An 11,026-nucleotide genomic window follows, 5' to 3' on the forward strand; every position below is an offset into this window, starting at 1 on the left:
ATTTAGCCGTTTGCATCAACTTTATGTTGTATGTGGAGAAATTTGGTCAAAGTAAACGAACACACACACGCACGCGCGCACACACACACACACACACACAGACACACAGAGGTGGGTGTAGAAGCCACACTCATAAATAGCAGCCAGTATACTTTTTCTTTTTCTTTTTTTTTGCAATTTGTTTTTATTGAAGCAGATATTGTACATGACATTGTGCATACAGGTGAAGGGAAGCCAGTATACATTTTCATTGCATGTTTGCATGTTATCAGCCCAAAGAAATACAATGTGAGAACATTTACATTGAAATAGCTATAGAGTTTATTATTTTATTGCAAACAACTTATTGTTACTGTCATGTTATGTCATTGAAATGTTCAAACTGTATCAGTGTTATTTACCTTTCACATAACTGTCACTCAGTTTTCCCAACAGTTCTACCTGTGTCATCTGAACAGAACAAATGGAAGAGAAATGTTTACAGTTTTCAGCATTTTAGTCAGTTTTCATACTCATGAACACATGAATATAATCAGAGTTTGCTCTCATATGCTTTCTCTTCAGTGGATTGTCTCTTCTGTAACGTCTCATGTTTGCGGTGCATCTTTTGAAACTCTGCTGTGATCTCCAGCACTGAGCGATGTTTGGTCTCAGGAACATTGAACCTCACAAACAGCCCACAGGCACAGCAGAAGAACAGGAAGATAAGAAAGCAAAAGGAACCAAAATGCTCCTGGAAAGAAAACATATGGAGAGTATCTGTGAGCATCAGAAGGCCTCCAATACACTGATGAAGAATGCAAGGTTTTGTGCTCACCACTATGATTGGAAAGAGCATTCCCAGCAGGAACATGCCCAACCAGTTGATGGTGCAAGCTATGGTAAATGCTGCTGATTTAAATGACTGGTTGAAGATTTCTCCAGGGAGAGGAGGTGTGGGTCCAGCTGTCAGCAAATCAAGAGGGTGTTAAAACTAAAACAGGATGTTGTCACTTTTGACCAAAGGGGACAATGTAATGCTTTCAACATTGATTTGTATGGAAACTAAAAGATACCTGGTCCACCGGAGAAAAAGCAGACGAAGAAGAAGATGAGCACCATGCTGCAATACGACAGCCACTGAACTTGATTCTGAGAAAGAAAGATGACAAAGATGAGGATGAGGAAGGAGTCCATGCTACTAAGAATGTGTGTGTGTGAGTCACCTGCAGGTACAGAGTGACAGTGAGGAGAACGAGCGTTGCAGACATGCACATGTATCCTCCGAATATCAGGGGTTTCTTCCCAATACTGTCAACTATCGTGAACTGCAACACACAAGTTACAAGTTAGTCATACAAGTTCAGCAGTGAGAATGAGAATGAGACAACCACACAGCATATTCACGTTAATAGACTTACACAGGCGAAAGAGGTGGAAGCCTCACACAGGCCTGCTCCCAAAGCTGCATAACGCAACTGATCTTCCCGCAGTCCTGCCCCACGAAACACTTCATAAGAATAAAAGTACACCTGGAGACACGCATATGAGTAAGGATATTAGGCAACATTATCATTATAGAACCAGAAAGTACAGGAGCAGAGAGTTTGTAAACATTAAGTTATTAGTTAAGTGATTTAAGAGAGGCAAACAGTGATCCTCAGTTTGAGTCTTTCTTGCTGTCTACATACATGAAGCTCTCATCATGTATATGCTTACATCAGCACATTAACTACATGTATCCACAGAGACGAGGTATAGTTTTGATAAAGTAATGCACCACACATGTTAGGATGGAACTCACAGCATTGATGCCGGAGAGCTGCAGCGTGGTGAAGATAACGACGACGGTGAGGAGCTGCCAGCGAACTGTTTGGTTCCTGAGGAGCTCCATCACTGAGTGGCTGCGGACTTCCTCTGCTGCGGCATGCTGCTCTAACATCTCCTCCATGTCCACACTGTGGTCCTTGTTCCCCCAGAGTCGCCTTAAAGCTATTAGAGCATGACAGAGCAATAGAGCTCTCACAGCTTTAGGAGGACACAGCAGGAGGAAAATGAGCACAAGGATGAGATGTCATGTGGGCACCTTTCTCACAACCCTGGCTGTCTCCTTTGTGCAGCAGCAGGTAGTGGGGAGACTCGGGTAAGAGCGGCAGGGTGAGAAGCTGGAGCAGCGCTGGGAAACAATTAAAGCCAAGCAGCCACTGCCACCTCTCATCTGTACCAAGTAACTCACTGCAAGACAAGCAACAGCATCAACATCTTCAGGCTTAAAGTGTTAGAGGGTGAATTTGACTCAGAGAGTTTCCATAAAGAAAATTAGCAGAATTTTCTTACACCAACATGGAACACCAACATGGTGTTCCTGCCCGTGACCACAAACTAGTTTCTGTATTTGTTGGCTTTCTTCAGTGTTCTGATATCCTGCATTTGCTGTTGTATTATCATATGAAGTTGGCCTGAGGCATTTTCACTCCGTGCTGAAGCAGCCGCCGCCTGACTCACGGCTCCACTCTACACAGTATCGATGACGCCTCACCTGATCCCCAGCAGCTGACCACAGAACTTCCCAATGGCAATGAAGGTAGCGACAGTCACACCCACCATCCCTTGCAATCTCTTGGGGGTGCATTCCACAAGGAACATTGTGTGAACGGTGATACTAACACCTAGAGAAGGACACAAGGCAATCAAACCTTATGCGATGAGTCAATGATCATTCACAGGAAAAGATAATTAATCACATCAGGAACTTATAAATTAGTCTGAATACAAATGGATGTCTGTAAAAACTGGGTTGTCACCTGCATTGATGCCATAGAGGAAACGTCCAACCATGATCATCTCAAAGGAATTGGCTGTTTTGCTCAGGAGCATCAACAAAGCTCCACTTATCGCCACAAAATTATTCAACCACAGGCATTTCTTTCTTTGGGACATAAGGAAAGAGATTGTGGTGATTTCTGATGCTTGCAAAAGGTGGCGACATCCCAACCAGCACTGCCAAACTAGAATCTAACCATCAACCTCACTGACCTGCCAAAGGCTGTGCTTAACGGACCAGCTGCCAGTGAGCCCAACAAACCCCCAATACAGAAAATGGACAGGGTGAAGGACCAGATAAGAGAGACCTGCCACTGCTCCAAGGAGACGTTATACCGCTGCACACACGTTCTGTTCACAAACTCCTTTATAAACTACAAACACACACACACAGTCACCAGTTCATACATTCATAGATGAGACACATTTTTAATATCATGTCCTGATGTACACAACCTGGCATACATAGTCTAGACATAGCTGAGACTTGGCTGATCTTTCAAATGTTACTTTTGTTTTGGTGTAATTATACTCACGATAGAGGGCGAGGTCATCACCGATACACAGAAACCATACTGAAACGTCCCGCCGATGCCAGAGATAAAAATAGCAGCAATCACCACAGGAGTGTTTAGCTGAGCAGATGTGTGGACAGATATGAAGAGAAAAGCGGAAAAACAAGTGGATTATATGTGGAATAATCAGGCATGTTTTCAGTGAGATGGGTGTGTGTGTGTGTGTGTGTGTGTGTGTGTGTGTGTGTGTGTGTGTGTGTATGTGTGTGTGGTATGTGCCTCAATCTATGGTACCAGTAAGCTCTAGATTTAGGTCTTAAAAAACAAAGAGGTAAAATTCAATCTTCCACATGAGCCGGTTGGAGAAGAAATGATGACATCATATTACAAACGCTCCAAACCATCTGATTACGTCATAGCATGTCCTGGTATCTATCTCTTTATTTTTTTGGTCAGTTGTCTGTCACTTGTGAATTCACATCCACATCAGCTGAGACACACACACACACACACACACACACACACACACACACACACACACACACACACACACACACACACACACGCACACACACACTCACACACACACACGCAGACACACACACCAGCGACATTTGACATGGCTGCTGACAAATGGTGCTGCTGTGGTTGGCTACAGTTGTCACTCATACATGTGATCAGTAATTTGGGGATTATATGTTATTCATATGTTTTGAGGTAGATATATATAAAATAATTTGAATATAAGACTTACCAGGAGTGTCAGAGACTGTGACATGGCTGGAGTCCGGTCCATGTCCTGTTCAGACTCATTTAAACTGTCTCCCATCTGTAACTTTGGAGAGAAATTATTAACTTTGCTTGTATCTGGAATGTGGCATAATTTGTTGTCTATGTGAGTGTGTGTGTGTGTGTGTGTGTGTGTGTGTGTGTGTGTGTGTGTGTGTGTGTGTGTGTGTGTGTGTGTGTGTGTGTGTGCGCGTGTGTGTGTGTGTGTGTGTGTGTGTGTGCAGTTGAGACTGAAGCTCACAGACTGGGTTATTTATTGTCTTACAGTGTTGGTCAGCTTGGAAAAGTTGCTCCAGCTGTAACACAGTCTTCTTTCTGAATTCCCATAAATCAATTCTGATGCCATTAGACACATACACACACGGATACATCTGTTGGTGCCTTTGAAATAAAATCATCCCGGAAATAAATTGAAACTGACTTACTGTAAGTAATTGCTCAAATGCTTCAACTGCACTGAAGACAAAGCACTTTGAATCATTCCATCAGAATTTGAAATGAATGTCCAGGAGGCTGCCAGCCTGCCAGCCTGCCTAAGTCTTTAGTGTTTTTATAATGGCACTGTAAGATAAAGATATAGATAAATATATGGAAGAAGTTGGGTGGCAAGAAGGACTTCAAGTAGAGAGAGGTAACACTTAAGCTGTGTATTAAGCAATGGAGGTTAAAGTTGTGATACAGAGTATTTGACTCAGCTGAGGTCTCATGTGCATCAATGGTCCACAGACTGCACCCAGTAAGCTGTCTACATTTTCACACATGAGCGCCGAACCTTGGATTTCCATACAATATATACTGTTGTAGGTGATATTGCTTTATCAAAGATTGCTATCAAAAATGAAATAAAAGAAAATAAAAATAAAATAATTAATTAATAACTTTAATAAATTAAAGTCCTCGGGGCACCACCCTGTTTGTTGGCACAGGGAACCAAGATAGCAGATAATTGACCTAACCTTAAAGATTCACCATAAGTCTTAATTATCAATTAAATTTATCAGATTAATTAATAAATTAATAAAACGGGAATAATTTAAAGATTAGTTTTGCTCTCGAAATGAGTCTAGAAGGGTGAGACTTGACGCGCGTAGAGGCTGATAATCATACAAACATTCAGAGCAAACAATTTCAGACACTTCTTGTTAAGATATGAAAAGATTTATTTACTCACAATAATAACTAAGGTCATTACCATCAATAAAATAAACCGGAAACATAAACAATGTCAAGAAGTTCAGGCAACAACAGATTTGAATGCAAGGAAGACAAAACTGGAGTGTGTGTGTGTGTGTGTGCGAGTGTGTGCGTGTGTGTGTGTGCGTGTGAGAAGGAATGATGCACAGGAAGTGGCGGAGTTATAACACGCCCACTAGTAGGATCTGGATCAAACTAAAATGGCGGGATCTAGCTTAGAAACAGGCTATGTAGCAATGGCGGCTAAACACATGTGAATGGGAGGGGTCCCAAGATGGCGGCTTTCTTCCTAGCTTCCCTATATGTGGGTGTGTGCTGGTGCGTGCGTGCGTGCGTGCGTGTGTGCGTGTGTGTGAGAGTGTGCTCCGCCCCTCGACACGGCAGAAGATGGGGTAGAGACAGGCTTGATTCAGGTAATTTGTGAGGCAGGCTGAGAGGCTCAAAGCAAGGCTTACAATACACAAAATCACAGTCAGACACACAGAGGTGTAGCACATTAGCAGTTTACCAGAACAAAGGATTTAGAGAGAGAGAGAGAGAGAGAGAGAGAGAGAGAGAGAGAGAGAACGGCGCACATGCAATCGGTGTTGATTAACACCGAGGAAAAATTAAAGAACACACTTGTAATATTAAGCTTAGTCAAGAACACATAGTATCCTATATCTAATGCACATAATATCACTTCCTAACTCTTTGTCTGCCCAGACGTCTAAGCCTTACTTGGTGGAATTACGTCCGTGTGGTAATTCACCGTAGAGGTAGTCGAGCAGTCCGTTGTGTTGAAGATCCAGTTGGGTCGTGGGTCTAAACAGATTCAGGCGCTGATGAGTTGATCATAGGGCCAGTCTGCAAGTCCTTGATTTTCCTGGTCCCAGTGGGAAGGCCTGGTAGTTGGTCGACGGGGAATTGGAAGAAAACAGGAGGAAACGCTTCTTTCCTCGGGTGAAATCAGGATTCAGGTCGAGCAAACCAAAGGGGGATCTCCACGGGTTTAGAGAGAGAAAAAGGTGTTCACTGAAACAAAGTTTGGGCCTTTGTTCAGGGAGAGAGAGATCTCTTGACGTCTTCAGCGGTAGAGCAGCAGCACAGAGAGGAATCTTGGGTTCGCTGAATTGGGAAAATCCAGGGCACATTCTTGAGTTTCTTGCGTCTCCATTCTGCTTGGAGTTGAGCTGGAGGCCATTAGCTGAAAAACTGAGAAGTCTGGGTTCACTGGATTGGAGCATCCAGGGCAAGTTCTTAGGTCTCCTTCCTCCCTTAAATTGATAAAGAGAGCCTTCCTGGAGAGGAGCCGTTTCTGTGGAAGGTTTGTGTGGAAGAGGCGAAGGGTGAAGGTGAAGGGCTGGAGGTGAAGGGGAGAAGGGGTGAAGGGATCTCTCTTGACGTCTTCAGCAGTCGAGCAGTAGCACAGAGAGAAAGTCTTGGGGACAAATCAAACCTTTTATAGCTCCCCACTGATAAGATGTGAAAAGGGGTTGACCCCGGTACAGTGGGTGATGTAGTTTTGTAGTTCTGTCCTGAGACAAAGGATCCTGCTTATCTTCAGGCCACATGGAGGCCATGTGGCTAAGGTTTTGACCTGTGTGGTAGGCCTCACAATTTAATGCTTGAGAACTGGTATTTGCCCCTACACTGTTCAATGTATATGTGTCTTCTTTGTGTTGGTTTCTGGTTGGTGCACAGGCGAGTCCACGCCTCTCGGCACACGATTTCCTCTTCTCGCATCCTGTGCATTGCAGATAGTATAGAAGTGGTGCATCTTCCCATATTTGCCCATAGTTTGCCAGTGGTGATCTTCTCTTTTATTTGGCAATGTAACCTTTCAGTTATACATTACCTTGGTTGTTATTGAGCTTTCTGTTCTTAGAATTTCTGTTCGCTGTTGCACAAAGGTTTCTTAGAATCACTCCTTCTCTGTGAGGCACTTATTTGGAGCCCACTTGATGCCTTTACACAGCAATAACACAGTAGTTTTCCACTAGGTCACAGCCGCCTAGTTACTGTGAGATCCACTTAAACAACCACACTTTCTATTGATTAAATGTATAAGAGTAAGTATTAAGCTAAATGTGTTTGTTTCTGCCATGCTACTGATACACAATGATATGAGACTTTGAACACACATGTTTTGACTTTCTTAGTATCATAGTTTACACATAGACAATTCTTATTGACCAAGTACAGTAATATGGAATGAATTGAATAAAACACACTTCAGTGGCTAGAAACGCTGACATACAATAATGGTGCGCTGTCTCTATTGCAATTGTACAAATTGAATAATCCATAATTCCTTCCAGCCTGCTGATTTAGTAACAAAAAACACTTTTATACGGGGTGACATGGTCCATATAGGTTCAGAGCTATGTGACCCTCCCCATGAAAAAAAAATTAAAATAGTTCCTTCCCCACAGCATTAGTTGCCGTCGAATTGGACTAAGGGCGGGACCTCCAGGTTTTGCAGCATATATATAAGTAGCAGCCACTGTGATCTAAACACTCAAAATCGAAGATAAATGTTCACAGTTTTCAGCATTTTAGTCAGTTTTCATACTCATGAACACAAGAATGTAATCAGAATTTGGTCTCATATGCTTTCTCTTCAGTCGATTGTCTCTTCTGTAACTTCTCATGTTTGCGGTGCATCTTTTGAAACTCTGCTGTGATCTCCAGCACTGAGCGATGTTTGGTTTCAGGAACATTGAACCTCACAAACAGCCCACAGGCAAAGGTGAAGAACAGGAAGATAAGAAAGCAAAAGGAACCAAAATGCTCCTGAAAGAAAACATATGGAGAGTATCTGTGAGCATCAGAATGCCTCCAATACACTGATGAAGAATGCAAGGTTTTGTGCTCACCACTATGATTGGAAAGAGCATTCCCAGCAGGAACATGCACAACCAGTTGATGGTGGTAGCGATGGAATATGCTGCTGATTTGAATGACTGGTTGAAGATTTCTCCAGGGAGAGGAGGTGTGTTTCCAGCTGTCAGCAAATCAAGAGGGTGTTGACCAAATGGGGCATAGTAATGCTTTCAACATTGATTTGTATGGAAACTAAAAGATACCTGGTCCACAGGAGAAAAAGCTGATGAAGAAGAAGATGAGCACCATGCTGCAATACGACAGCCACTGAACTTGATGCTGAGAAGGTAAGATGACATGACCTGTAAGTATGTCTATTATGAGGCAAGCTGAGGAAGGAGTCCATGCTACTAAGAATGTGTGTGTGTGAGTCACCTGCAGGTACAGAGTGACGGTGAGGAGAATGAGCGTTGCAGACATACACATGTATCCTCCGAATATCAGGGGTTTCTTCCCAATACTGTTAACTATCATGAACTGTTACATAGTTACAAGTTAGTCATACAAGTTCAGCAGTGAGAATGAGAATGAGACAACCACACAAGGGAGCTAATGTGCAATACCTAAATCGAGGCGTGCTGCATCAATACAGATGTTTCAAAATGCCTGAATTCATTACTAAACACAACATATTCACGTTAATGGACTTACACAGGCGACAGAGGTGGACACCTCACACAGGCTTATTCCCAAAGCTGCATAACGGAGCTGATCTTCCCGCAGTCCTGCCCCACGAAACACTTCATAAGAATAAAAGTACACCTGGAGACACGCATATGAGTAAGGATTCTAGGCAACATTATCATTATAGAACCAGAAAGTACAGGAGCAGAGCATTTATAAACATTAAGTTATTAGTTAAGTCAGAGGTTCCTAAACTATTTCTGCAGGGCCCCCCTGAAACTGTCACACACACACATACACATCTTTAACTTCCAAACTCCCCTGGAATTTATTTTAAACATTGCAATTCATAAAACTGCAACATATCATTTAAAAAAAGGAAATAAATAATACAACGACAAATCACCGATAGAGTGGAATTATTAAAAGTCTAACAGTCTAATACTGTGTAGCTTTTACTGTGCAACAGGATTACTGCTCTAAACTTAAATTTTCTCTCTTGTCACGCCCACCTGCAGTGCCCCACACCTCCCACTTTGGGAACCACTGAGTTAAGTGATTTAAGAGAGGCAAACAGTGATCTTCAGTTTGAGTCTTTCTTGCTGTCTACATACATGAAGCTCCCATCATGTATATGCTTACATCAGCACATTAACTGCATGTATCCACAGACATGGTACAGTTTTGATAAAGTAATGCACCACACATGTTAGGATGTAACTCACAGCATTGATGCCGGAGAGCTGCATTGAGCTGAAGGTAACGACGACGGTGAGGAGCTGCCAGCGAACTGCTTGGTTCCTGATGAGCTCCATCACTGAGTGGCTGCGGACTTCCTCTGCTGCGGCATGCTGCTCTAACATCTCCTCCATGTCCACACTGTGGTCCTTGTTCCCCCAGAGTCGCCTTAAGGCTAATAGAGCATGACAAAGCAATAGAGCTCTCACAGCTTTAGGAGGACACAGCAGGGGGAATATGAACACAAGGATGAGATGTCATGTGGGCACCTTTCTCACAACCCTGGCGGTCTCCTTTGTGCAGCAGCAGGTAGTGGGGAGACTCGGGTAAGAGCGGCAAGGTGAGAAGCTGGAGCAGTGCTGGGAAACCATTAAAGCCAAGCAGCCACTGCCACCTCTCATCCGTACCAAGTAACTCACTGCAAGACAAGCAACAGCATCAACATCTTCAGGCTGAAAGTGCTACAGGGTTAATTTTGACTCAGAGAGTTTCCATAAAGAAAATTAGAAGATAAAACATGGTGTTCCCGCCCGTGGCCACAAACTAGTTTCTGTACTTGTTGGCTTTCTTCAGTGTTCTGACTTCCTTTATTTGCTGTTGTATTATCATATAAAGTTGGCCTGAGGCGTTTTCACTCAGTGCTGAAGCAGCCGCCGCCTGACTCACGGCTCCACTTTACACAGTATCGATGACGCCTCACCTGATCCCCAGCAGCTGACCACAGAACTTCCCAATGGAGATGAAGGTAGTAGCAGTCACACCCACCATCCCTTGCAATCTCTTGGGGGTGCATTCCACAACGAACATTATGTGAATGAAGAAACTAACACCTAGAGAAGGACACAAGGGATTTAATTTTTATTTCAGTCATAAGAACAGATAATTAATCACATCAGGAACTTATAAATTAGTCTGAATACAAATGGATGTCTTTAAGACTGGGTTGTCACCTGCATTGATGCCATAGAGGAAACGTCCAACCATGATCATCTCAAAGGAATTGGCTGTTTTGCTCAGGAGCATCAACAAAGCTCCACTCATCGCCACAAAATTATTCAACCACAGGCATTTCTTTCTTTGGGACATAAGGAAAGAGATTGTGGTGATTTCTGATGCTTGCAAAAGGTGGCAACATCCCAACCAGCACTGCCAAACTAGAATCTAACCATCAACCTCACTGACCTGCCAAAGGCTGTGCTTAATGGACCAGCTGCCAGTGAGCCCAACAAACCCCCAATACAGAAAATGGACAGGGTGAAGGACCAGATAAGAGAGACCTGCCACTGCTCCAAGGAGACGTTATACCGCTGCACACACGTTCTGTTCACAAACTCCTTTATAAACTACAAACACACACACACAGTCACCAGTTCATACATTCATAGATGAGACACATTTTTAATATCATGTCCTGATGTACACAACCTGGCATACATAGTCTAGACATAGCTGAGACTTGGCTGATCTTTCAAATGTTACTTTTGTTTTGGTGTAATTAT

At 43.1% G+C, this 11,026-nt stretch overlaps 3 protein-coding genes across 3 annotated transcripts in view; 1 reads left to right on the plus strand and 2 right to left on the minus strand.

Moving 5' to 3' along the window:
- The window catches only part of nnt (nicotinamide nucleotide transhydrogenase), a 264,273-nt gene extending 258,878 nt beyond the window's left edge, over positions 1-5,395 (plus strand). The window contains exon 23 of the transcript XR_012964904.1: positions 5,384-5,395. The gene's annotated coding sequence lies outside the window, so the exon portion shown is untranslated. The remainder of the gene's footprint in view (positions 1-5,383) is intronic.
- On the minus strand, positions 533-4,095 carry slc2a11l (solute carrier family 2 member 11, like). Its single transcript, XM_076163627.1, has 12 exons — positions 4,072-4,095; positions 3,339-3,437; positions 3,016-3,176; positions 2,784-2,908; positions 2,519-2,648; positions 2,066-2,214; positions 1,784-1,971; positions 1,401-1,511; positions 1,206-1,307; positions 1,056-1,131; positions 818-945; positions 533-733 (listed from the first exon to the last, which is right to left on the minus strand). The coding sequence occupies exons 1-12, from the start codon at positions 4,093-4,095 to the stop codon at positions 533-535; spliced, it is 1,494 nt and encodes a 497-aa protein (XP_076019742.1).
- A 2,282-nt stretch (positions 5,396-7,677) lies between the features above and the next one.
- On the minus strand, positions 7,678-10,568 carry LOC143010986 (solute carrier family 2, facilitated glucose transporter member 9-like). The gene is made up of 9 exons (XM_076163628.1): positions 10,478-10,568; positions 10,228-10,357; positions 9,797-9,945; positions 9,515-9,702; positions 8,817-8,927; positions 8,541-8,642; positions 8,369-8,444; positions 8,159-8,286; positions 7,678-8,075 (listed from the first exon to the last, which is right to left on the minus strand). The coding sequence occupies exons 1-9, from the start codon at positions 10,566-10,568 to the stop codon at positions 7,875-7,877; spliced, it is 1,176 nt and encodes a 391-aa protein (XP_076019743.1). The 3' UTR covers positions 7,678-7,874.
- Positions 10,569-11,026: the final 458 nt, after the last annotated feature.

This window comes from Genypterus blacodes, unplaced genomic scaffold, assembly GCF_046128005.1.
Source record: "Genypterus blacodes isolate CSIRO-AG114 ecotype Tasmania unplaced genomic scaffold, CSIRO-AGI_Gbla_v1 ptg000133l_1, whole genome shotgun sequence".
Lineage (NCBI taxonomy): Eukaryota > Metazoa > Chordata > Actinopteri > Ophidiiformes > Ophidiidae > Genypterus > Genypterus blacodes.